Source organism: Natrix helvetica (assembly GCF_964273705.1).
Source record: "Natrix helvetica genome assembly, chromosome: 6".
NCBI classification, from domain to species: Eukaryota; Metazoa; Chordata; class Lepidosauria; order Squamata; family Natricidae; genus Natrix; species Natrix helvetica.
The window spans coordinates 61,180,439-61,206,916 of NC_138553.1; the positions used below are offsets into that span (position 1 = coordinate 61,180,439).

At 39.3% G+C, this 26,478-nt stretch overlaps 1 protein-coding gene across 6 annotated transcripts in view; it reads left to right on the forward strand.

Moving 5' to 3' along the window:
• MET (MET proto-oncogene, receptor tyrosine kinase) overlaps positions 1 to 26,478 on the forward strand; it is a 122,081-nt gene that overhangs the window by 18,220 nt on the left and 77,383 nt on the right. For all 6 annotated transcript variants that reach the window (XM_081958609.1, XM_081958606.1, XM_081958607.1 and 3 more), the window contains exon 2: positions 18,457 to 19,674. In XM_081958609.1, coding sequence (XP_081814735.1) covers positions 18,472 to 19,674 — 1,203 coding nt within the window. In that variant the 5' untranslated portion in view covers positions 18,457 to 18,471. The remainder of the gene's footprint in view (positions 1 to 18,456; positions 19,675 to 26,478) is intronic.

Below are 26,478 nucleotides of genomic sequence, written 5' to 3' on the forward strand. Positions count from 1 at the left end.
TATAACACAGAAAGTCTTCATAGCTATGAGCTGCTATTTGCTTTTCTTGGAAAGTATTTTGCTTTATTAATGTACAATATTGTGAAGACTGAGAAAAGCTGATCATCTGGAAAAGCTCTCGCTGCAATGTTTGGGTGCTGGGATATTTTCTGTGTTACGTATAGAGAAATGATGCACATTATTCTCCTAGGCACTGCTTGGAGTGTCCAAGCACGGGTTAACTTCAGCTTGCTGCCCAAGGACTGAGTTCAAATTCTTGTAGCTCCGCCTCTTGCTCCCCTCAGAGGCTGTTTTAAAAAACTCAGTCGCCCTACAGGACGCAATTTGGGGAGATCCAGTCCTTGAACAGCAGACTGGACCCTCTAGTTAGTGTAGTTTTGCTCCAATTAATTAAAGTTTCCAGTTTAGTTAGCTCCTAGATAGAAGTTTGTTGTTGTTTTTTCTGTAGTTTTCGACTTTCAAGGTTTGAATTTTGTGCGCGAGCCAGGCTGCCTGGAGCGCGACTCGCTTCTCGCAGCGACGAGAGCGACCACACCGTGGAGGGGTTCGTTTGGCGGCTGCCGACGAACAGCTGAGGATCAGGTAGGAGTCTAGGACCCCAGCGCACAGCATTAGGCTGTAGCCTTTTCCCCCGGTGCCGTTCCAGACGCGAAGACACGAACGGCCGCCATTTTTGTTTCAAACTTTTGGCGCGCTTTTTTTCCCGGGCTTTTTAGACGCATCGCGTAGCCTGCGCTCTCTGCAGATCGCTGCAGTAGGAATTGAAGAGGACTAGCGCAGGGTCTCCTGACTGGCTCCCTTCCCTCCGGACCTACCACGCGGCCGCAGGGGTTCTTTTGGTCATCCCAGACCATTCACCCTTGTTTTCTTCTGTGCGGATCTGCTGGCTTCCTGCCTTATCTCAGCCGGAGCCTTTTTCCAGCCACCACTTGCCAACAGCTACGAGGTTCCCAGCGATGCAAGCCTCAGATTCTCCCTCCACTCAGCCATCGGGAAGAATCCCCAACGCCATGGAGAAGCAAGTGGATCAGCAGGCTGGCCCACCAGCCGCTAAACGCAGCAGGACCAACCCTGCTGCTAAAGGTGAAGGGGTGGGATGCCCAGCTAAGGGGAAGGCTCCTAAAGCCAAGCAGCCTTCTAAGGCTGAGGAGAGGTTAGCTGCAAGGAGGCAAAAGGCCCTAGAAAGGCAATTTCAGAAGGCCCAGTCTGCCCAGCAGGCCCTTCTCTCAGCTCCTCCACCTGGGGAGGAAGGGACTCCTGCTCCAACCACATCCCAGCAAGGGGTGTCTCCCTCCCTTCCAGGGGAAAGGGAGGAATTTGATTTTTCCCCCAATCTTCCAGGGCCTCAATGGGTTCCCCAGGCCATTCCCTGGCAGCAGATTCCCTTGATGAGGCAGATTCCCTGGGAAAGGAGGGTTCCTTTATCTAGTCAGTGACTGGGCCAGATACTCCTCAAGCCCACGAATCTCCTTTGCCCAAAAGCATGCAGGAGGTGGTGGCAGAGGCCATTTCTCGGGGTATTACTGATGGGATGATGCAGTTGGCCTCTAAGTTCCCTTTTGCCTCTGCTAATCCCAGTAAGGGGAAACCAGCTAGGGCACAGGAGCCTCCAGCTAGGGAGGCCTCCCCTGCCCCCTCGGGCATCAGTGAGGTCTCTGATTCAGAGGAGGTGGAGCGTGATGCTCCTGACCTCTCTGAGGACGAAAATCCCACACCAGAGCCACCCCCCTCTCTGGGTCTCTTCAACCCTTCCATGTTTCGGGCTATTCTGACCAAGGCCCGGGCTGCGGGCCCCCAAATGAGCCTTCCAGCCCCTACGCCCAAACCCGCCTCTGATCAGGCATCCATGGAGGCCATCGGTCCCCAGGACCCAGGGGCATGGCTTTTTAATGAGGTTTCTCCTCCCCTAGACCTGGTTCCAGCTCCACAGCTGTTCCTTGATATTATACAACGCCAATGGGCCCAGCCTGGTTCCTTGGCAAACCCCAGTGGGAATGACAAGAAGTTATATACCATGGAGGGACCTCTGGAGGAGCTCCTAAAGCTTCCCCAGGTTGATGACCCTATTGTGTCCCTTACCTCTAGTTCGGCCCTTCCAGCTGATCTACTGGAGGGGCTCAAGGCAGAGGACAAAAGAGCTGAATCGTCTTCCCACAAGACTCATATGGCCACAGCTTGGGCCATGAGAGCATCTTCTGCCTTGTCCTATTTCGGAAGGGCAGCTCTATTTTGGCTCCGCAAACTGTTGTCCGGCCTACCGGCTGGGGACACTAAAATGAGGCAGAACGTGAATAAGATCATAGTGGCCATTGAATACTCTGCGGATGCCTCGCTTAGTGCCACCAAGTTTTCCTCCAGGGCACTAGCCGCCAATGTGACCTCACGCCGCCTGCTGTGGCTCCGCCACTGGCAGGCAGACGTCAAGGCAAAGTGGAAGCTGGCTTCCGCCCCCTTTAAGGGTGGGAAATTATTTGGGGAGGCTTTGGATTCCTACCTAATCGAATCTAAGGATAAACGAAAAGTACTCCCGGCCATGACCAAGAAACCAGAACGTAAGGGCCAGCCTTTTCGTAGGGGTTCCTTTCAGGGTTCTGAACCTTCCACCTCCTGAGGTAGTCCCGGCCGTCCTTTTTCCCAGTCACAAGAACGTCCCCAGGACAGATCCTCCTACAGGGATAGAAATAGACAACAGGGCTACCGTAAACCTTTCCGAGGGGGGTACGCCAACCGCCCCTTCCGGAAATCCAAGTGACCGTCACAGGGATCCTCCCATAGGCGGCCGTCTCCAACTCTATGCCGCCCAGTGGGAGGAGACCACGACGGATGCCTGGATCATCAACACGGTCCGTCATGGCCTGACCCTGGACTTCTTTCCCCCCCCTCCGAGATCCCTGGTTCGCTGCCCCACTCCCAGGTCACCTCACAAGCTCCAACTCATGAGGGCGGAGATAGACCACCTATTAGAGATAGCAGCCATAGAAAGGGTGCCCGAGGGTCAGGAAGGCACAGGCTTCTATTCCATCCTGTTCCTAGTCCCCAAGCCATCGGGAGGGGTGCGGGCAATACTGGACCTCAAGCAACTCAACAAGCATCTAGAGTACAAACACTTCAAGATGCAGTCCCTGCAGACCATCCTGGGTTGCATCAGACAGAGAGACCTCTTGACTTCAATAGACCTGAAGGAGGCGTACCTGCACATACCAATTCACCCAGCGTATCGCAGGTTCCTGAGGTTCTAGTTTGCCAACCAGCACTTCCAGTACAGAGCCCTTCCCTTCGGACTCTCGTCGGCCCCGCGCACCTTCACCAAGCTGCTGGCCACCATCGCAGCTCACCTGCGCTCAATTCCAGTGAGGCTGGAGTGTTACCTGGACGACATCCTTATCCACTCGTCATCCAGGGAGCAGGCCCAGCAGGACCTCAACACCACCATTCAAGTCTTGCAACAGCACGGCTTCTCGGTCAACCTGGCCAAGAGCCATCTCAACCCGACCCACAGGCATCTCGGCACAATCATCGACTCGGAGTCCTGCAAGGTTTTCCTCACGCAAGAGAGAGTGGACAGCATCAGATCCCTCGTGCGGAAGATCCGTTCCACCAGGTCGGCAACGGTTGTTTCCCTCTCCCAACTGCTAGGGAAGCTGGTGTCCTGCATTTCGGTGGTCCTGTGGGCACGCCTCCACGCGAGGGACCTCCAGTGGTTCCTGCTGCCACTCCAGAGACGCATGGCCAGCAACTCCAAGAGGGTGATACGTCTCCCTCCCAAGGTAATTCGCTCCCTCCGGTGGTGGCAGTCGGACGCTCTCCTGAAGGGCTCCTACTTCAAGGAACCGGAGCGCCTGGTCATCACGACGGATGTCAGCCTCTTTGGTGGGGGGCGCACCTTCAGAACCAGGTGATCCAGGGCAGATGGTCGCCAACGGAGCTCGCCCACAATATAAACTGGCTGGAGCTCCGGACTGCCAGACTGGCCCTGTGGCATTTCCTCCGGCTGGTCAGGGACAAAGATGTGCTGGTCCTGACTGACAACATCGCCACAAAAGCGTACATCAATCATCAGGGCGGCACGAGATCCCTTGCTCTGATGACGGAGGCGGAGTCCCTGGGTCGGTGGGTGGAACGACACCTCAGGTCCCTGCGTGCGGACCACATCTCGGGGGAGGACAACGTGACTGCAGACTGGCTCAGCAGATCCACCATCCAGAACACAGAGTGGCGCCTTCACCCGGAACTGTTCCGTCAGCTGTCTCTGCGATTCGGCCTTCCAGTCGTCGACCTCTTCGCGACCTCTGGCCAACCTCTGGCCAACGCCCAGCTTCCCAGGTACTTCACGAGGTTCCAGTGTCCCGGGGCAGAAGGCACAGATGCTCTTCGCTCTCGCTGGCCCCCGGGCCTGCTGTACGCCTTCCCGCCTCTGCCGCTAATCCCACAGGTCATCGGGAAGATTCTGGCAGAGGGAGCGGAAGTACTGCTGGTAGTTCCTCACTGGCCAAGGAGATCCTGGAGATCCTGGTTTGCCGACCTGATCAGTCTCTCAGTATCTCGTCCCTGGCGCATCCCTCAGGACCGCATATCCCTCAGCCAAGGGGCCATCCAACACCCAGAACCCCAGTGGCTGAAGCTTGCCATCTGGCACTTGAAGGGGACATCCTGAGGCTCAGCGCATATTCGGAAAAGGTGATCCGCACCATCCAGGCATCCAGACGTCCCTCAATGGTCAGAATTTATGAAGCCATCTGGTCGGCCTTCTCTCGCTGGTGCCTCCGACACCAGATCCTTGCCACATCTGCCACCGTCCCCCAGGTCCTGGACTTCTTGCAGGACGGTCTTGACAGGGGTCTGGCACCCAATACACTCAAGCGCCAGACTGCCGCCTTGGCCACCATCTTGTCTACAGGGTCGCACCTGCCCCTCAGCAAACACCCGCAGGTGCGTAACTTCCTTAAAGGAGCCACCAATCTGTCTCCTCCTACCATCCACAGGTATCCAACCTGGGACTTGTCCGTGGTGCTGCGTTCTCTGTCCGGGCCACCATTTGAACCTCTTCGGACAGTTGGACTACGCCACCTGACCCTCAAGACGACATTCCTCATTGCCATCACCTCGGCGCGCCAGATTTCTGAACTGGCAGCCCTGTCAGTCAGAGAGGACCTTTGCGTCATCCACTCCGACAGAGTGATTTTGCGACTGGACCCGGCATTCGTGCCTAAAATCAACAGCGTTTTCCACCGCTCTCAGGAGGTGATCCTCCCTGACTTTTGTCCGCATCCCAGGCACTCCAGGGAATGTGAGTGGCATAAGCTGGATGTTCGCTGCGCCCTGTGGATCTACATGAAGAGGACAGCTCCCTTCCGCAAGTCGGAGGCCCTCTTTGTGTCCTTTCAACCTGCCACCATGGGCAAGAAGGTCACCTCCGCTACTGTAGGGCGCTGGATAAGGGCGTGTATCCAGCTGGCCTACGAGCATCAGGGCAGGCCGGCGCCTCCTCGTGTCACTGCCCACTCAACAAGAAGTGCTGCCACCTCGGCTGCATGGGCCACCCAAGCATCCATTGAGGACATCTGCCGGGCTGCTACGTGGTCGGGCCCGTCGCCTTTTGTCAAACATTATAGACTGGACATCTTTGCCTCGGCTGAGGCAGCCTTTGGGAGGAGAGTTCTGCAGAGGGTTGTCGCTAGCCCCGCGCCCGTGAACACTTCTTCCCTCCCTGGGGGATCATAGCTTTGGCATGTCCCGTGCTTGGACACTCCAAGCAGCGCCTAGGAGAATGACTGTTGGCTTACCTGAATGGTTTTCTCTAGGCGCTGCGGGAGTGTCCAACCCCACCCTATTAGGGGCCGCGGGGTATGTTTCTCCATTGGACTTGGACTATCGCATTGGCAGTTCCTTTGGACCACTCCTTCGTTTTTAAAACTGAGCCTCTGAGGGGAGCAAGAGGCGGAGCTACAAGAATTTGAACTCAGTCCTTGGGCAGCAAGCTGAAGTTAACCCGTGCTTGGACACTCCCGCAGCGCCTAGAGAAAGACCATTCAGGTAAGCCAACGGTCATTTTGATCTAAATTCTGGTTGGCCCTCAATTCAACTACTGTTCCTCTTGTTTATTCGTTTCTGTACCTTTGCTATGGTTTTGCCAAGACCATCTCTAAGACCATCCTCCCTTCTTTGGGAGTAGTTAGTGCAAGAAGCTTCCTTTGCCATCACAAAAATTTTTGTTTAAAAAAGTAAGACCATCAATTAATATTTTATTAACAATTAAAATTACCACAGAGAGTTCATTGACATCATCTCCAAAACAACTTGATACTTTCTGTCTTGTACAAAATGGATATTAGGAAATTTCTAAATTATTTGTTTATTTGAAAATTTTAAACTTAAAAAAAATCTGTTGTCAAGAAAGTGCCTAAAATGTATCAAGCATTCCAACATATAGAAACTTCCTGACTTGTTTATAAGAAATACCATTAATCTGGCAAATTGCCCTCTTTTCAGTCAGACCTGAATCATTGATACTACAGATAGTCCTTGACTTACAACAGTTCGTTTAGTGACCCTTCAAAGCTACCAAGTCATTGGAAAAAGTGACAGGACCATTTTTCACAGTTACAACCATGACCAAGTGATCAAAATTCAGATGCTTGGAAAACTAATTCACATTTATGATGGTTGCAGCATCCCAGGGTCACATGATTCCCTTTTGTGACCACCTGACAAGCAAAGTCAATGGGGAAGCCAGATTCAATTAACAACCAGGTTACTAACTTAACAACTGCAGTGATTCACAACAACTGTGGCAAGAAAGATGGTAAAATGGGGCAAAATCCACTTAACAAATGTCTCACTTCACACCATACATTTTGGGTTCAATTGTGGTCATAAGTTGAGGACTACCTGTAGTTGGATATGACTTTCTATGATTCCTGCCAAGATATCTTCAATATGTACCTGGAGAAAATGATGTAATTAGGATCTATTTTGGTAAAACAGATGTAAGACTAATAGCTTTGAACATTGCAGATATTTCTCAGCATTTCCCTGTTTTTTGTACATAAAGCTGAAAGGCACTTTTTTCAGTTGAGTGAGAGATAAATACAGTGAAAGCTTGACATGCAGTTTGTGAGTTTATGATGCGAAACATATATGAACTAGGCAACCAATTTATAAAAGAGCTGTCTGCTCTTTGCACTTGTGATGATAATAATCTTTTCTGCTGTATTCATGGATGATGGTATGTAAAAAATGTCATGTATAAAGGAGCCTTAATGCCATTGATTTGAATTAGTAGTGCTATGATTACAAAATAGCACAATTTGCCCAAACAAGTCTTGGCCTTGAATTGCTTTAAACCTATTTTTTTTGTAAATGCCTCTAGGTATGCTGTAATTCAGAAGTTCCCCCTGCAGGTGTATCCTGTTTGACTTAAGCTAAAATAAAATAGTTTAATTGAATAATCCACAATCATGTGGTTATTCAAAACTGTAAAGAAGCAATGACTCAGAAGTATTGCTAATGGTTTGAAAACACTTACTGAACCTACTCATGTAATAAAAGATGATATTTTTTTAAAATTCAGAAATCCAGAAATTATTCAATAATTAAATTCAAATCTTATAACACCTTAGGAAAAATATTTTGGAAGGGATATTAAATGTGTTTGAATGAATGTATATATGCTATGTGTAAATATTTATGTGTGTGGAAGCTCTGAATGCAATGATTCCTTTTTAATATATACATTTAAACAAAAGTTTTAAAGCGACAATAAAAACTAATACAAACTAATGCAAAATAAGCACTAAAGAGAAAAAGAAAAAAGAAAACCAAGTGAAGAAACTATAAAAATAGAAGGTTCTGATTTCTTTTGCAACGAATACAAATAGGTTTACGAAGTTACCTCTTACACTGATTTTTTTAAAAAATTCACTTTCTTTAATTATCTAGTTTTTCCTCCAGTCCCCAAAGCACAAGTGCATTTCTGCTTCATGCAAAAGGTCTGTAAGGAGTTTGCAGTCAATCATACATGGGTGTATTGTGTTTTTGCTAATCAAATAAGTTTAATTTAACCATCTCCTCAAGTGAGTACTTTGTATTCAGAATGAGAAATCTGATTAGATTCTTAGCAGCATGTAGGGGTAAGGAGTTCTTTTGGAAAAACATGATCCCCAAAATTAATCCAGACCTAAGCTAACAACAACATGTTCAATACTTTGAATGCTAATAGGTTCATTTTAAGATTCTGTATCCTCATCTTCCTTTTTATCTATCGCAATATATTTTGGATCTTGTGGATAGTGTGTCAAACTGGAATTGTTCAAGGACTGAATCAGCATTGTAGGGGGGTGGGCACCTCCTGCAGCACCCTGCTGACCAAAATGGGGCAGGGGGGTCTACACACATCCCCCTTCACCTCATTTTCACCCTCCATGGCTTCCTGCAGCTCTCTGTAAGCCATTTTCAGGCCCGTTTTTGGCCCATTTTTAGCCGGCAGAGTGCTGCAGGAGGCCATGGAGGATGAAAATGAGATGCGGGGCGGTGGGAGGGCTGCATGAAGCCTGATTTAGCCGCCAGAGGAACCACTGGCTGGTCCTTTGATATTTCCAGGCCAGCCCTGCCTCTGGGCCTTGAGTTGACATCCCTGGTGTATTGGAACTAAATGTAAACAATACAGGTTTAAGTGCTATTCTGCTAAATTAGATGGTTTAAATACATTTTTGTCTATTGTGAATCATTAATCTGATTATTCTTGAAGGAACATGTCTAACCATAAAGGAAATGGTTTTAACATGCTTAAATTTCTTACATTGAGTCAAACCATTGGCCCACCTTATTCAGTATTATTTAGAATGTAAATTTCACTGACTAGCACATCTTGTCCCACTGTTCACACTGAAACCGCACAAATCATATTTGTCAAACAAGTATCATATTCAATGGCCCTGCACTTTGTATCTTAATACAACTCTTTTTCAGTTTCTTGGTATAGAGCTTACAATTTTCTGTCCTTGACACTCATTTTTTAAAAAACTGAAGAGCTACTGTAGAGAAAACCGTATCAAAATACAAATATAAACTAAACTTTACAATCACTATACAAATATCTGTATGAATAATATTACAGGCTATTTAATGCTTGAAATTTTAGTGATTTCATTGTGTTAAATATCAGATCTTCCTGGTTTCTGGTTGCTGTATGTATAACTGCATATTAATATTCATATACAGACCCCTTCATTTTCATTAATTTTGTTATGCTGCAGCCTGATTCTATAGTTGTTGAAATTCATTTTTTCTCATTAATTTACACTCAGTACCCCATAATGGTTAAAGGGAAAACAGAATTTTAGAAATGTCTATAAATTTATTAAAAAGAAAAAAAACTGAAATATCACATTGGTATAAGTATTCAGACTCTTCACTCAGTACTTTGTTGAAGCACCTTTGGCAGCAATTGTAGCCTCGAGTCTGTGACAAGCTTTGCACACCTGGATTAGGGGATTTTCTTCCTTGCAAATCCTCTCAATCTCAGTCAGGTTGGATAGTCAGTTGACAGCCATTTTCAAGTCCCTCCAGAGATGTTCAATAGAGTTCAAGTCTGGGCTTTGGCTGGCAATATTCACAGTGTTGTCTCTAAGACACTGCTGTGTTGTCTTGGCTGTGTGCTTAGGATCCTTGTTGTCTTGATGGAAAATTAACCTTTGGCTGAGTCTGAGGTCCTGAGCACTGTGGAACAGGTTTTTGTTGAGGATATCTCTGTACTTTGATTCATTCAGCTTTCCCTCAACCCTGGCCAGTTTCCCAGGCCTTGCTGTTGAAAAATGCCCCCACAGTATGATGCTGTCATCGCCATGTTTCACTGTAGGGATGATATTGGGCAGGCAATGAGTAATGCCAGTTTTCTCCAGACATAACATTTAGAACTGAGGCCAAACAGTTCAATCTTGGTTTCATCAGACCAGAGAATCTTGTTCCTCATAATTTGAGAGTTCTTCAGGTGCTTTTTTGAAAACTCCAGGTGAACTTTCATGTGTTTTGCATTGAGCAGAGGCTCCAGTCTAGCCACTCTGCCATAAAGCCCAGATCATTGGAGGATTGCCATGATGGTTGTCCTTCTGAAACTCTGTCCCATCTCCACACAGGATCTCTGTGTGACAATGGGGTTCTTGGTCACTTCTCTTACTAACTCCCAAATGCTCAGTTTGATCAGGGGACCAGCTCTTAGAACACTCCTGTTTGTGCCAAACCTCTTCCATTTGAGAATTATGGAGGCCACTGTGCTCTTACAAACCTTCAGTGCAGCAGAAATTTTATTGTAGCCTTCCCCAGATCCCTGCCTTGCAATAAACCTGTCTCTGAGCTCTGCAGGCAGTTCCTTTGATCTCATGGCTTTTGCTCTGCTACAGTATGCTTTGTCAGTTGTGAGACCTTCTATAGAGAGGTGTGTGCTTTTCCAAATCATGTCCAATCAATTTAATTTACCACAGGTGGACTCCAATCAAGGTGTAGAAATATGCCGGCAACAATCAAGGAAAATGGGAGACATCTGAGGTAAATTTCAGGTATTGTTTGCAAAGGTTTTGAATGCTTATGCCAATGGGATATTTCAGTTTTTTTCTTTTTAATAAATTTACAGACATTTCTAAAAGTCTGTTTTTATTTATTCACTATGGGTATAGAGTTTACAATAATGAGGAGGGGCGGGGGAAGAATTTCAATTGTCAAATCAGGCTGCAGCATAATAAAATTGACAAAAGTGAAGGGAGTCTGAATACTTTCTGGATGTATTATATATTCCTTTGCTAATTATCAAGAGAAAATTCACATCATTCTATGTATTGGAATCTCTTTGCCTTGTAACTTGTCCTAACAATAGATTAACAAAAATCATGTTAGTATCTGATAACAAATAGCAAATACGTTTACGCCCTACCTCACCTGATATAGAGGTTATTGAACATGCATATGCCTGTCCATTCATGAAAGGAATGTGACTTAATTCTATCTGTAATTAACCTCCATTTTAAAAAAGAAAGATGATAAAATAAAATAAAATGCTGCTACTGTAAATCATGTCTGGAGAAAATTAATTGCGATCAGGAGCTCTTAAAATACTTCAAGTGCATGGCAGAGCAAGTGAAACTTTTTTCTTTGAATCATTTAAACTCTACATCTTTTGCTTTCTTCTTAGGAAAACAGCTATGCAACTTTGCAAAAGATCTGGTCTCTTTGCAGTGGTGGGTTTCAAAAATTTTTAGGACCTCTTCTGTAGGTATGGCCTCCTTTGTGGGAGTGGCTTGCTGGCCATGTGACCGGGTGGGAGTGGCTTGTCAGCCATGTGAGTGGGTGGGCATGGCCAACTTGTAAAATGTGGTGAAACTCACTTAACAACGCTCTTGCTTAGCAACCAAAATGTTGGCTCAGGAACTCTGGCATTGAAGTGTGCAAGTGTTAAAGCTGTCAAGTTACAAGACCCTTGAACCCCTAACTCTTTAGAAAAAAACCCACTAGGGTGTTCAAACTTGACAACTTTAAGACTTGTGGACTTCAACTCCCAGAATTCCTCCTCTCGCTCTTCATCTTGATGATGTGCGGACGGGTGGGTGGAGGGAGCTGGAACCGGTTCTAACGGCACTGTAGATTTGTAGAACCTCTTCTGTAGAAGAGGTTAGAACTGGCAGGAACCCATCCCTGTCTCTTTAGCACTTTGAAGAAAAGTGCTATTTTGCACTTCCATGTATTGAGAAGTTTTTTCTTTCACATCCTTAAACAACCTTGTATTTTAATATCTATAATTTTAAAGTGAATACATACTTCAGATGCAAGTATGAAGTATACTAAACATCAAAATCTGCAATGAAGAAAAGTATTCATTAAAATATCAGATTTTGTTTTAATTATTTGCTGAAAATAGTGTTAGAACAAACACAGATGACTTTAAAGGTATTTTTAGCTTTTTAAGAGAGGAAGTGGGAGAATTTCTAAAATTAAGGACTCTTTCCTAAATAATTAAGAGGTTAATGTATTCCTGGAGGTAATTTCATGAAAACCTGAAAACATTTTGTGATTGGGGTACAAGTTCAGTGTACAGGTTATGAGTAGGGATAACTTAGCCATTCACCTGTGATGTATCTGAGTCATACAGGTAAGACAGGAATGTAGAAATTTGAGAAAAAATTAATAAAAATATCTATGGAATCTCATTTCTCTTGGTATGGTTTTGTCTCAATAGATGTAGCTCTGATTTTCTCCACCTCTGCCTACATATGTTACAACATATGCACATCTGCATAATTTAATTTATGTTTTGTAACTGTTTTGTTTTCTGTGTTGTAATTAAAAAGAAAAAGCTATGTCTGTTAAGTGCTGATATATGAATAGAATCTGCTGGATCATGGGAATCTACTGTAAGTATATAGATTTATAGAATCTACAACCAGAGAAGGGAGATGGCATGATGAAATGAAGGTGCAATTGAACTGTCTGCAATAGAAGGGGTTTTATTTCAAGTAACAAAATGTTTTGCTTCACTGTTTTATGGAGCAGAAGAAAAACAGTTGAATGTCAGGAAAAGGGAGGATTCAAAGAGCCACAAGATGGAGGGGGAAACATACTTATTTATTCTTTTTAGATAAGTCTGCAAAAGAAGAAAAGACTACTAAATACTTTAGGTTTCTAGACTGCTAAAAATAGGTTTTCTCTGTGGGTAGTTGATCCAACTTTGCCTGTTTTACAGATCTTCAGTTGTAAAGGATAAGAAAGTGATACTGTCTCTCACCAATCTTAAGTGGGTGAAATGAAAACAATGCCAATTCTGTAGAGTAAGCTTGCATTCTAAATATGAAACTATTCCATGCAATAAGTGTAAAAATAAGTGAGTGGACTTTAATCACTTTATGATTTTAAGAGAGAGACGGAGACAGAGAGAGAGATACAAATGAATTTTACACAGAGTGAATCCATAATTGTGATTAATTGAAGATGACAGTGGAAAGCAAAACAGTGCGCTCTGCATCAAAATAAGTATTAATTAAAAAGTCTAATCAAATCTTTACTTTTCTTTCATTGACTTATTTTACAAGAATTTCTGTCAGACTATATGAATAGGTGAATTTATTTTGTTGCGTTAATGTATACCTGTTTCTGTTATATTACTTCATTTATTATTCAGAGAGAATAAAAAACCAAATGAGTATATTTATTGGCACCTATTACAAATCACAATGTGATCAACATGACAATATGCATCATGACTTAATCACTCACAAATATTAGGTAGTTATATTGTCTATATCTTGACACCTGATTAAAGTTGCATCATTATCATGATGACATCATGGAACATATGTTTTTATTTATCCTCTTCCCCCCCTCCCTCCTCAGCAAACATTAAATACATTCACACAATAAAATGTGAATCTAAATATTTCTGTCTGTAGTGTCTACTTTCCTTTTTTTTTTTTTTTTTGCTTTTGGTGCTAAATGTTGCTATGTGTGTCTTTTTATATGGGGGTGGGGTGGGGGTGAGGGCTGGGGAGAGCACAAAGAATAAAAGCTTTAGTGAAGATTTCATAAAGCCCAACTCTGCTCAAACCAATATAATGATACGCATTCTATTGTCTGGTTTTCTTTTCCCTGTTCTGCATTCTTGAGTGAATTCCTTTTTCTAGGCCTCCTTTCAATATTTTCAGAATATTTAACTTTCTTATTATGATCTGAAACCTTCAACCTTTACTCAATAGTATTTCTGTACCTCTTCAGTAAAGGTTGGCGAGTATTCCTTCTTCTCAGTCTTTTGAAACAAAATAGTGTTATTGTTCTGCTTTTCCCCCATAGAACATCAGTGAAAACTCTTGAAGGCTTATTATATTAGTAATAATAAAGACCTATTGTGCCATTTTAGTCCAGCACCATTACTATTATAAGGAAAGAAATAAATCTAGACTAGTACAGGCTGAAAAGCTTGCTTTATTCTTAGGGATTTAAAGCAATGCAGTAGGTAACAAAGCAAAAAATATTATCTACTTATGTTACAGTTTACTTACTCTAGGTTAACATAAAATGAGTAAAATAATATATTTTCTTCAGAATAGAAGATCAATTACTACTTTTGTATGCATGTGATTAAAAGCATACTACAATAATTGATTTTGACCTGGTTAAATAATTTACACTTTGGTTTATGAAAAGCTGCTATAAGCAGAATAGTATTGATTAATGGAACCTGCATGTAAATATTGGTGAACATTTAAATATGTATTAACTTGGCTTTCATCTTTCTCTTTACTTTTAGACTACAATAAATATAGTGCAAATATTTCATATGTTCTATATTTCAGGAAAACAAAGGGCTATGTCTTCTGGAAAAGCCTATGACTTTTTGTTAGTTTTGTTCAGGTTGCATTAATATATGTCATTTACTAATAGCATTAAAAGAGATATTTTTTGTTTAATTTATAGACTGACCATAAAACACAGTTCTGATTTATCTGTTAGGTGATTAGGAAAGCATGTTTTCTCAGAAAAGATTTAGCAAGATTTACTTGAGATGCTTTAATAATGCCCACTTCTTCTGTATGATTTTAGATACAAGTCTTTGTAATTCTAAAAGAGAAAGATAAGGATATGGCAAAAGTTCATTTCCATGAAATTCCAAGCAGGATTACAATCTAATCTCTCTGTTAGTTTTCAACAGAATATGGTAGTTATTTTATATTTAAAATTTACGATGATCTGAATACCTTTAAAATATTCTTTTAAATGATTTTTTTAAAGGAATTGAATTATGAGATGCACAAAATGGTTGGTCAGCAGGAAACAATGTTAACAGATGAAACAAGAAAACTAATCTTACACTTACAGTAAGGAATATTAGGTCACATAAAGTATCAGTTACATTCTAACACCATCCTGCATTATTTTTTGCACCTCCAATATGGCACATCATTGCTGACTATGCTTGTGGAGGCTAGCCCATTTATACATGTGGATGAATGCTCTGACATCATGCTCCCTAGAACACATTTGCTGGCTATTGCATTTTAGTGGTCTTTTTGTTGTCTAGCCACAAATTGTGTCATTCTCTTTGAGTTCAATATAGTAACTTTTATGTTGAATCCAAACTAGAAACATATCTACACAAACAAGATTGGTATTGTTTAGCTCGTTAAGTGAAACACCAAATGGAAATATGCTTCATCTCATGAATTTAAAGAAAACTATTCATATTGAGGTTATTTCAAATGCTTTTCTAAATTGAAGGGTCAAATGTTGTGCTTCTGAAGGTTTACAAGTACTTTCCAAAGACTGATAAAAATTATTTTAGCCAATGATGGATATATATATACAAAAACGGCCATGTTAGAAGAAATTTAATGTACCTAGTAAAAACAGTTAGATTCCAAAAAAATCGCAATAGCTATGTTATGTTGACAGTTGGGCTTTTGGTAAAACTGCTACAAAATGTCTCACTGATGACCACCTAATCCTGTTATTCTTGGCTTTATACCTTACAGTCTGTATTGTGATATGTGATAATCCTGCAGTATTGAATTTACAAAATTTCTGCTGTGCAAATTCCATTAAGCCTGTAAAATAGGAATTGTATAAATATATGAATTCATGGTATGAAGAGTTGAGAAGAGGTTCTCAAATGTTGTAGCTTCCAGAACAATAATTTGTTTCACTCCTTCCATGAATGCAACTGTCCGACTGTGAAGTTGTGAATGCCCCAACACTGGAAGTCTTTAAGAAGATGTTGGATAGCTATTTATCTGAAACGGTATAGGGTTTCCTGCCTAGGCAGGGGGTTGGACTAGAAGACCTCCAAGGTCCCTTCCAACTCTACTATTGTATTGTATTGTATTGTATTATTGACTGTGCTTGATGGGGGATCTTGCTCCGCTTTGCACTATTGGCTCCTCTCCTCTCCTCTCCGCTCCCCGTGAAGAACCTTGAGGAGAACCTTGTCTTTTGGATCCCTTTCCATCCTGAAGTGATAACATACTTAATATAGAAAGTTTTTTGCCTCCTTTTTTCTCTCCATATAATATTATCCTGATTTGAGAAATTGTGAAGAAATAAAAGCCAAGAAAATATTGTTTTTGCCAATCCTCTTGTCTATGCAGAGGATAAATAAATAGAGAAAGGAAATTCAATATTTAATGGAATGAAATGTTCAGGGGACATAACAGCCTCAGTATATCAAATATTTTTTGATATTTGCTCCCAATTTATCAAATTCAAAAATATGTATTTGTTTTAAAAACTGTCTGGATCCAAATAAATAGCTGTGCAAGTTGAATGTGAAACCTTCCCATTACTGCTCTTTGCAGAACTTTTTCAAAATAGTAATAGAGAATAGGGAATTCTAGTAAAAGCCCAGGTTAATTTTGAGATAAATAGATAAATTATTGCTGGGAAACATACAGTTTATATGCAAGCTGCTGTAACTTTAAGCAAAATAAATAAAGCATACTAAAAAGAATATTACTTTAGAAAGAAAGTTGTTGAAGCTTGGTTTCATATTTCTATACTATCAAAGATGCTTTTAAATTTGTTTTTCTGAACGATTGGTAACAATGCTATTCATCTTTCTGTACCAGTAACAATACTATTTATCCATAACTAAATAATACTTTGCACAAAATCCTGTAAACAGCATATGGTTGTCCTTTCAGGAGGCATAATTGTTTCCCTCTAAAGAAACTAAATTTAGATTAGCAACTGTGTCTAAGTATCAATAGAACAATGTTTTGGTTTAACTTGTAGTATATTGTTAAAAACTGATGAATATCCCACTGCTTCAACCGCAATTCATTTATTATTCATGTCAGAGGTTTAAAATATCACCCTACTCACGAGTCTTTTGACTTTGAAAACCACATCAAAATGAATAAAAAGGAAGAAATGTGGTAGATTAGACTCTTCATCAGCCTCTTAGACGGTTCTAATTCTGCCTGTCTGTATAGCTAAATGCTTATCCTATACAGTGACTTACTGCTGTAAGCATTTTAAAAAGTGAACTAATCTTGAGAAAATAAAAAAAACATATAAAAAACACATTACTCAGAAAATGGAATAACAATATTCCTGAATATACTTAAAATGTCATAGGATTTGAATCAAATCAATACAATGTCCAATGCAATATATAAAAAAGAGTGTCTGTCTGCCAATGTTTAGTGATTAATATATTCTATGTTATTAATCTTAAATGTAGTAATTTATATTATAGTGCTGTTAAGGAAATGTATAAAGTATTTAAATAAAATATATATAAATGAATTAGATGTTTATATATTCATAAAGTACATGCTAATTGTATTATTAACACTGGTTCGTTTAAAGCTGGAAAGGAAATCATGAGAAATCATTTATTTTGTGAGTTGTTCTGAATTTCATTTTATTGAGATAAAACAAGAGGGCTGTCAATTCCCCGTGACTGTTAGAAGTAGATTACCAAGTAATGGCATTTTCCAATTAATCTAATTAATCTAACAATATTTCAGTCAAGATTCTTGGCTTTTTTCCTAACAAGTTTGAACCTGAGACAAGAAATGCTGGCCTTGTGATGATGACGGTGTCCTAGTTATAACATAACATAGGACATAACTAAGACACAACTAGGAATGTGAAACAGGAGATTCCATGTACTGTTATATACATTTTTTCAAAGAGGTATATTGCAATGCATTTGGAACATGTACAAAGCCTCTCTTTTTAAAGAATTAAACCAGTCATGCATTTTCTCAGACATGCATAGTTGCTTTCATAAGCTGCTTCTAGCTGTCTCCCCATGTGGCTATAAAGTAGTTATGTACTGCTTTAATGATTTGAAGAGAAGTGTTTTAGAGAGTTTTGCATACCCTATTAATTGCTGTTGCTGGCGGAAAGAGCTAGGCAGAAGTGACTGATTAAATTTCTTTAGCAAACCTATATAGTTGATCTTGACTTCAGCTCATTATGATTTTCAGAAATAGTTATTTTTTGTAAACAGTGTTCTCATAAAATATTTAAAATTATAGCAGGAATAACTGGAATGTTGACATACTGTTTCAGAATGAATTATTGTTGTTGTTTTTTGCCCGAGCCCTATTATCATTAATTCTACATCTTGGGATACGCATATTTTTCTAGAAGTGATGGTCTTACATAGAGATTTCTGAGCAGACCATTTCTGTTATAATTACCTATTTTAGAAATGACAAAACAATTATTTGAACCTAAGGCACCTTCTTTGCTTTTATGTTCCCTAAATCCATTTCTTTCAGTCTTGTGTCATTTTAGTCTCTTGTCATTTTGGGCCTGAGGGCAGTATTTGATTTTGTATCATGTAAGCTGTTCTAGAAGCTTTTTACATTGAATTTATGGTATAAATGGTTTGAATAAATAATATAGCTTAGACGAACAGTTCTGTTGATTAGTCACATGATAATAAATCTTTCTTAAAATGTCTTTTGACAGGATAAATCTGCAGTTATGAACCTTTTTGCTACTTCTCCCTTTGGGATTATATTATTCCTGTCTACCTTGGTACAGAAGAGCAATGGCAAATGTAAAGAAGCAGGTTCAAAGCCAGAGATGAATTTGAGCATCCAATACCAACTTCCATATTTCATTGCGGAAACCCCAATACAAAATATTATTCTCTACAGACAGCATCTGTATGTAGGTGCAGTCAATAAAATCTATGTCTTAAATGAAACTCTTCACAACGTCTATGAATACAAGACTGGGCCTGTTCTGGAGAATCCAAGTTGTGCTCCATGTGATGAATGTAAGCCTAAAGGAAATCAATCTGATATTTGGAAAGATAACATTAACATGGCTCTACTCTTTGAAACATACTACGATCATCATCTTATCAGCTGCGGTAGTGTGGCCAAAGGAACCTGTCAGCGCCATGTCATTTATCCTGATAATCCTGCTGACATTGGAAGTAGAGTACACTGCATGTATTCCAAACTGATGGATGAGGAATCAGATGAGTGTCCGGACTGTGTTGTAAGCCCCTTAGGAACCAAAATTTTGGTGGCAGAAAAAGAAAGATTTGTATATTTCTATGTTGGCAATACTGTAAGTAATTCACCCCAGCAGGACCATTTGCTTCATTCAATATCTGTTCGAAGATTAAAAGAAACTCTGGATGGATTTGAGTTCCTCACAGCTTACTCTTACATTGATATTCTTCCAGAATTCAGGGATTCATACCCCATCAAGTATGTTTATGCATTTGAAAAGGACCATTTTGTGTACTTCCTTACCGTTCAAAGAGAATCTCTTGACTCCCAAGCTTTTCATACAAGGATTATACGGTTTTGCTCTTTTGATTCTGAGTTGCATTCATACGTGGAAATGCCCCTTGAATGCATTTACACTGAAAAACGTAAGAAGAGGTCAACTAAGAGGTCAAATGAGGTATTCAATATTTTACAGGCTGCATATATTGGTAAGCCAGGTGCAACCTTAGCCCAGCAAATGGGCCTTAATATGAATGATGATATTTTATTTGGTGCTTTTGCCCAAAGTAAACCAGACTCTTCAATCCCAACTCCTAAATCTGCTGTCTGTGCAGTTTCTATCAAAACCATCAATGAATTCTTTGGCAAGATTGTAGACAAACAAAACATGAAATGTCTGCAGCATCTCTATAAGAAGAACAATAAATACTGTCTGAACAAGGTAAGCAAGTATTGTATTATAGGATGTTAATTATCTAACACTTGTCTAATTCCCACTGAATGTTCCAGTATTGAATATGTGACTATGCTGATTTTAATAATGAGTAGTAGCTATTATCTTGGATTCTATTTTGGCTTTCATCCAGGATGTCTTTATGTACTTCAGTTTCACTATTAATGCTAGTTACTGCCAATTGTGATTTATCTTCACATAAAATAGTTGTTGTTAGTGTTGTAAATAAAAGTAATTGGAGGATGCATTCAGAAATTAGAGCTTGTATTACATATAGTATAAACCCTAAACCCTGCTTAGCAGTAGGAAATCAAAATAGACAACTCTATTCAGGTTTAATAAAGCCTAATACCACGCAGTGATTCTGTCCCTGTATAGTCTTTCAGTTAAAGATGAATATAGCAATCAGAAATTTCCAAAATGTCTACTGCAAATCTTCCAAAATGTTTGTTTATTTGTTTGTTTGCTTAGAGACCTATCCTATTTTCAATAACTCTGGAACAATACAATCATGGATAATGTTCATGGATTCAGAATACAAACAATGAATAAAAAACAAAAAAAGTTAACAGCAGCTCAACAACCACCTTACCACTGGAAAAATAGCCTGATTTTCAGTGACTTTCAGAACATCATCTGTGGGGAAACTGAACAGATGTTCTGATAGGTGGTATTGTTTAATCAAAAAAATTTAAATGCACTTGCTGTGCCCAATATTATAAGATGAGCAAAACCTGTCCTGTCTCAACTAGCCAAATTCTATGCTATGGAGTTGATAACTAGCAGCTTGACTTTATATCCAAAAGCCAACTGGTAACCAGTGCAGTGGACAGAGAGGTGGTATCATATGGCCGAATAAAAAGGAAACAAGATTCAAGGATTATGTCATTTTGTCAATTTTAATTTTCTTTTCATGGGAATAAAAGTCCCAAAGAGTTTAGGGGAAGAGAAAAGTGGCCTTAGAATAGTTTCCTTGAAATTAAAAGATCTTGGAAGGTTTTGAATCATTTCTCTGTGGATTGGGGGTGTTGCCACTTTAATGATGCAGAAACTAAAATACAGTAAATCTGGGAAGAGATTCAATTGTAGTCATTTTCAGGATGGCTTATTAAAGGATGGTAATTCTTTCAGTTTGATTCAGCATAGTCCTCTTAAAGTAGAAACAAGTGGATAATCAGACTTCTACTTTTGGAATGAGAATACATTTTGCTTTCCCCTCCCTCAAAACAGCAAGAACTGCTCAGTTTTTCATAATTTTTATTTGTTATCTCTCTGCATTGTTTTATTCTGCTATCAAAACAAGCTGATTGTGGAAATGCAGATAAAGGGAAGAGAAAAAAATATAGGAGAGTGAAATGACAGTGAAATAAACATACAGTGATATTTATTTATTAAGATGATAGATGAAAGAAATTGAATTATGCTTATTTTATAATGGGAAGAAGTAATTTCAACCTTCCATCAGGAAACCAAAGGAGCTTTATTGATCTTTTGTCCTTTGGGTATAGCAACATGTAATAAAATAAAGACAAAATAACACAAACAGATTTTACAAGTATAAGCTTTTCTCATCTTCTCATAGTGGTCATATGTCTAGATAGTTCATATCACTTGTTTTAAACAGATTCTCGGGTTTAAAAACTTATACATTACAAATTCATAAAATATAGGATTGGAGGGTTATTCTACATTTTTCTTCCAGTTCAATTCCAGTTACTTTCTGGAATATATAACACTGCCTACTGCATTAATGCCTACTTTTAACCCTGAAAGTACATTGGGTCAAATTTGAATAGACATAGGAAACAAGTAAACAAAGTTTCTATTCGGCTTATTTCTTCTGTAGAGGAAATAACAATGTCTAAGTTTAATAGAATTTTTGGGTCTCTAGAAGGAAGCAGCTTTTAAAGCTCAATGCTTTTAAATCCTTCTGGTATTTTTGCAGCCTGGCAGTAAAGTTTAGATACCAGTTTGTTCAACACAAAGTAAAAAGTAATGTTTCTAGGGTAGCATCCATATATTACTAAAACCCTCATCATTATGACCTTTTAATTGGGAGAAACTGTGTTACAGGTCAACAATTTTTGAACTAAGAATCTTCAAATGGACTAATTTGCAGAATGTGTCTAAAATCTGGCACCCATGTCTCCCGAGATAATGACATTTGGGAAAGCTATGGCTGCTTCAGTGCTACTGGCTGCTTATGGGCTGCTGGGCTTCTGGTCATGTGATTTTCATTTTCAATGTTCCATGACAGTTTCCCAGCCACTCTCGCAATTCCTTGCTCCCTCTCCCACTTAGCAGCAATAACTTAACTGCCTCCTCATAGATGTTTTGGTTTTCACTATGACATCTGATTCACTACAGCTCTTATATATAAAATTGTACACTAAATCAATAGATACATGACACAATGGTTAGAGTGTAGTACTGCAGCCTACTTCTGCTGCCTGCCTGCTGCCTGCAATTTGGCAATTCAAATCTCACCAGCCTCAAGGTTGACTCAGCCTTCCATCCTTCCAAGGTTAGTAAAATGAGGACCCAGATTGTTGGGGACAATATGCTGACTGTGTAAACTGCTTAGAGAGGGCTGTAAAGCACTGTGAGGCGATATATAAGTCTAAGTGCTAAGTGCTATATCCCATTATTATTACTTACCCATCATAATGCAAAAATAAATCTAAAATGCACAAAACCGGCTTTGGTTTTGCTTTCAAATATAAATAGAACCAGCTCTAAGTGGCAATATCATGTTATTAAAAGTTCACTGGTTTTCATTGGTCTGTTTTACCTTTACCTGGGATATTGTGCCTTCCTGAAGATGTAATCATAACCGGATCAAGATGAGTTGATGAATCGGTAGATTGATAATTAATGTGTATTATCATGCTTAATGATTGTAAAATGCCTAGAATCCCTTATGGCGAAATAGGTGGCATATACATTTAATAAATAAATGTGAGTTCAAATCACAGTTCAAATCAATTGTGTTGATAAGAGAGGACTTGTAAGCACATTTGAATGGCTCTGAACAACTCCAAACATCCCTCACCATTGGCCATGTTTTTCAAGGGTCACAATTTCCCTCGCCTTATGATGTTGGATTTACTTTACTCCATCTTACTTTTCCCCCTTCCATGCAGTCTTGTCATATTCTTGGGAAACTGCCTGGCCCTGCAGTATTTTGGACTCCACAGTTTTCTTGGCAAAGTTTTTCAGCAGTATTTGCCATTGCCTCCTTCCTAAGGTGAGAGAAACTAAGTGACCCAAGGTTACCCAGCTGGCTTTGTGCCTAATGCATGGCTAGAATTCACAATCTCCTGGTTTCTAGCCTGTTGCCTTAGACTACAGCAAACTGGCTCTCGTCTTACCCCTATACTAGAATATTTTTTTATATTTTGTGTAAATTAGGACAGTTTTAATTCTCATTTAATCACACTGCTTATTTGTCTTTATTTCTCTAACAGCTAATCCTTTTAAATAATGAATATTATCTACATTTAACTAAGAAATAATTAGCAGCCATACAGACTTTGCTCTAGAAACAGTGCACCTGCTGAAGTATTTTTTGCTTTTTTCTATTTTTGTATGATATATTATTTGAATTTTGACAATTCACATATTAATTAATATGGATACACACCACTGGTTTCTGGGATGATAGCATACCCAGTGATTGCAAGATTAAATTGATTTAGACATCTACAACTAATCAGTCAGATCCTCTGTGCCATAACTTTGTAGCTTAAGCAAGCATTTTATAGTTTCCAATTTTGGGCTCTGCCATGGCTTGTGCAATGGAGAACATGGCATATCAAACCTGGGAAGGAAATCCATTAAATTGTAAGCATTCATTGAATGAAGGACTGATACGTTAGCCTCTAAAATTATGACCATTCCTCTTATACCATATCTCCATTGCTCCTAAACTACTATAAATATGTTTTGACGGCCTCTTTTTTACTGTTGGGTCCAATAATGCCGCTTCATCTTTCTTCCAGCCCATGAATGAGTCAGATTCAAACTAGATCTGTGCTACCTATGTTAAAAGTCACATGTTGATATGAAAAGTCATAAATACCTTTAAAATAAATAAATATTATTTCGCCTTTATTCTAACACTGACAAAGACCTTTTCATCCCTTACCTTAAGAGGAAAGTCAATCAACTGGCAATTATTGAGAAAGGAAAGATATGAATTTTTAGTAGGGTGGAAAAATTCATGCTGACATGGTTTCTGCTAAGGCAAGGATTGGTGGACAGTTCTATGGTATTGGGGGGAAAGCCTAAAATATTAATTAAATATTTCTAAAACATTATTGATATAAGCAATTGTTAAAGCCAAGCCTATCTTGATCAGGAGGTGTTTTCTACTGTCTTCAGTAGCGAATACATTTTTTTTTTTGCCCTGGGTTGCTTTTTTGCCATTTGTTGCCTTTGCCATAACACAAAGCAAACAGGCAAAATACAAAGAATGCATAAGTCCATTATACATATACCTAAATCAATACTATTTACTTAGTGCTAATGCACTAACCAGATTACAAGAATTGATGCAGTGGTAATCAATACCAAAAGTGAATAATACTATGAAAGATCTTTGAAAAGAAAATGTGCTATGTTTTTAATTTGTATTAGTTAATTACATCAGCATTTATATCTATTTTTCCTTACGTAATCTAACATTAGCATAACCTTTTTGCTTTTCCTTTATCAGTAAATGAACACTACGAATTTCTGGAAATACGGGATACTAAATTCATAGCTGATGCTATAAATATTTACTGTATATTTAACAATTATTTCTATTGACCTGAACTGGTTTGGAGACACACTTCCTATTTTATATGCTTGTTGAATTCGAGATAACTACTGTGTAAGAACTCTTTTAATTTTGAAATATCTTACTTTGAATACAGAATTTTTGCATTTTTTTACTGTTTTAATAGAGATGCTTTCAATTTATATAGCCATTACCTCCCAAAACAACTCTGGTTGATTTACCACAAGTAAAACAATACAAAATATAATACAAATAGCACATAGAGCAATCAGGAAAACAAACCAGTCTAAATAAAGTAGTATATCACAAATTTCCACTAACACTTCAGTTCCATGCCCAGGAATATATATCATAAGATTTCATGATAATGAGAGTGATGATCTTCACAATACAATGTAAAATGTGCGAAATAGTTGTGGTATTTTCCCACAATATTCGTATAAAATACAATATTCAGTTCATGAAGCATGTTACTTTAGTATTTAAATAATATATACATGAACAGGATTAAAACCATGAAGCTACTTACTTAGTTTTTTAAAATCCCATTTAGTTCAAGTTCATACAGATTTCTTTCAGAGTGGTTTATAATGCATTGTTAATAAAATCATCCTTATGGAGCAGATAGTTTTGGCACTGATGGTTAATTATTTTCATGAGTATTTATTATGACATAATTTAGATGTTAGTTTGAGAGTTTACTTTTTTTTAAACACATACCGTAATTTGTATTAATTTACCTCTGGTCATACGTGCTATGTTGGGTGTACATAGGAAAGCAAGGTTCAGAGCTGATCAGCTGTAAGGTCATTCAGTTATTTGAGAGGGAAATTTTTTAAAAACTTTTTTTATGTTATACTGTATTTATGTCTTGGTTTTGTTCTATGCTTTTAGTTTTGTATAGATTGCCTTGTGCATTTTTATAACCCATAAAATGGGTTATTCATAATTAAAACTAATTTTTGCTCAAAGTAAAAGTGTTCATTTAAAGTAACAGGATTTTTTTTGTTAAAAACCAAAGAAATACATTAATTTGAAGACCCATATTGTGAAGATTAGTTGTAGAGTAGCTTCACAGATTATTGCATGAGCAAGTAAAATGCAATTTAAATTTGGACAAGCAGGAAATGAGTTTGTATCATCACATTCCAGTTTTGACCTACATCAGATGCAGGGTTTTTTTTCCCTAAATGAGTCACAAATGGACTTTGTACTTTCACTCAAGTGCATGAAAGGAAGAAATAAAAGTAAGCCACATACCAGTAAAACATTTACTGAACTACAATATTTGTGAGATTTGTCACTGGAAGTTGGCAGTGAATATGTGTATGTTTAATCCAGAGATAATTTAATTTTCCATTTTGCCTGCCAACTGAATAGTTTAGGGAGTCTTGAGGTGAGGAAGTGAAACTGAAATATATAATTATCGCATATAAATTAAATGATACGATACTCTCAGTGGCAAGTTTCTTGAATAAGTGGCTTTGAAAAATTTAACCTTTCAAATGGCAATTAAAAATGTTTTAAGGCTGCCTTGATCCATTTAGTGTAAATAGCTGGAATCCAACCATACACTTGCCATTGTGCCCCCTTCACTCTCGAGCCTCATGGCCTCTTCAGCCTAATTTTAAAACTAATTTCTAAACAATTAGCTCAGACCTTTGGCAACACAAATGTGTTCTTTCCCTAGGGACCTTCATTGTTCCAATTGAGCAAAAAAGCAGGTAAAGAGAAATAGAAAGCACTTAAGAGGAAGTGGTTTGTTATTACTTCTCTTCAGGGTGGTGGGTTTTTTTTTTTAAAAAAACTTCTCATTTAAGCTACAGGACATTTCAAGATTTCTTGATGGTCTCCGATCAGGTACTAAGCAGGTCAGACCTTCTTTAGCATTCTAGAATTGTCAAAGTCTGCTGTAAAGAAAAGCAGGATAGAATGAATGGATGAGATGAATGAATAAATTAAATAAAGTTTTAATGCATAAAACTAACTACGGCCTTTTGAAGTGCACC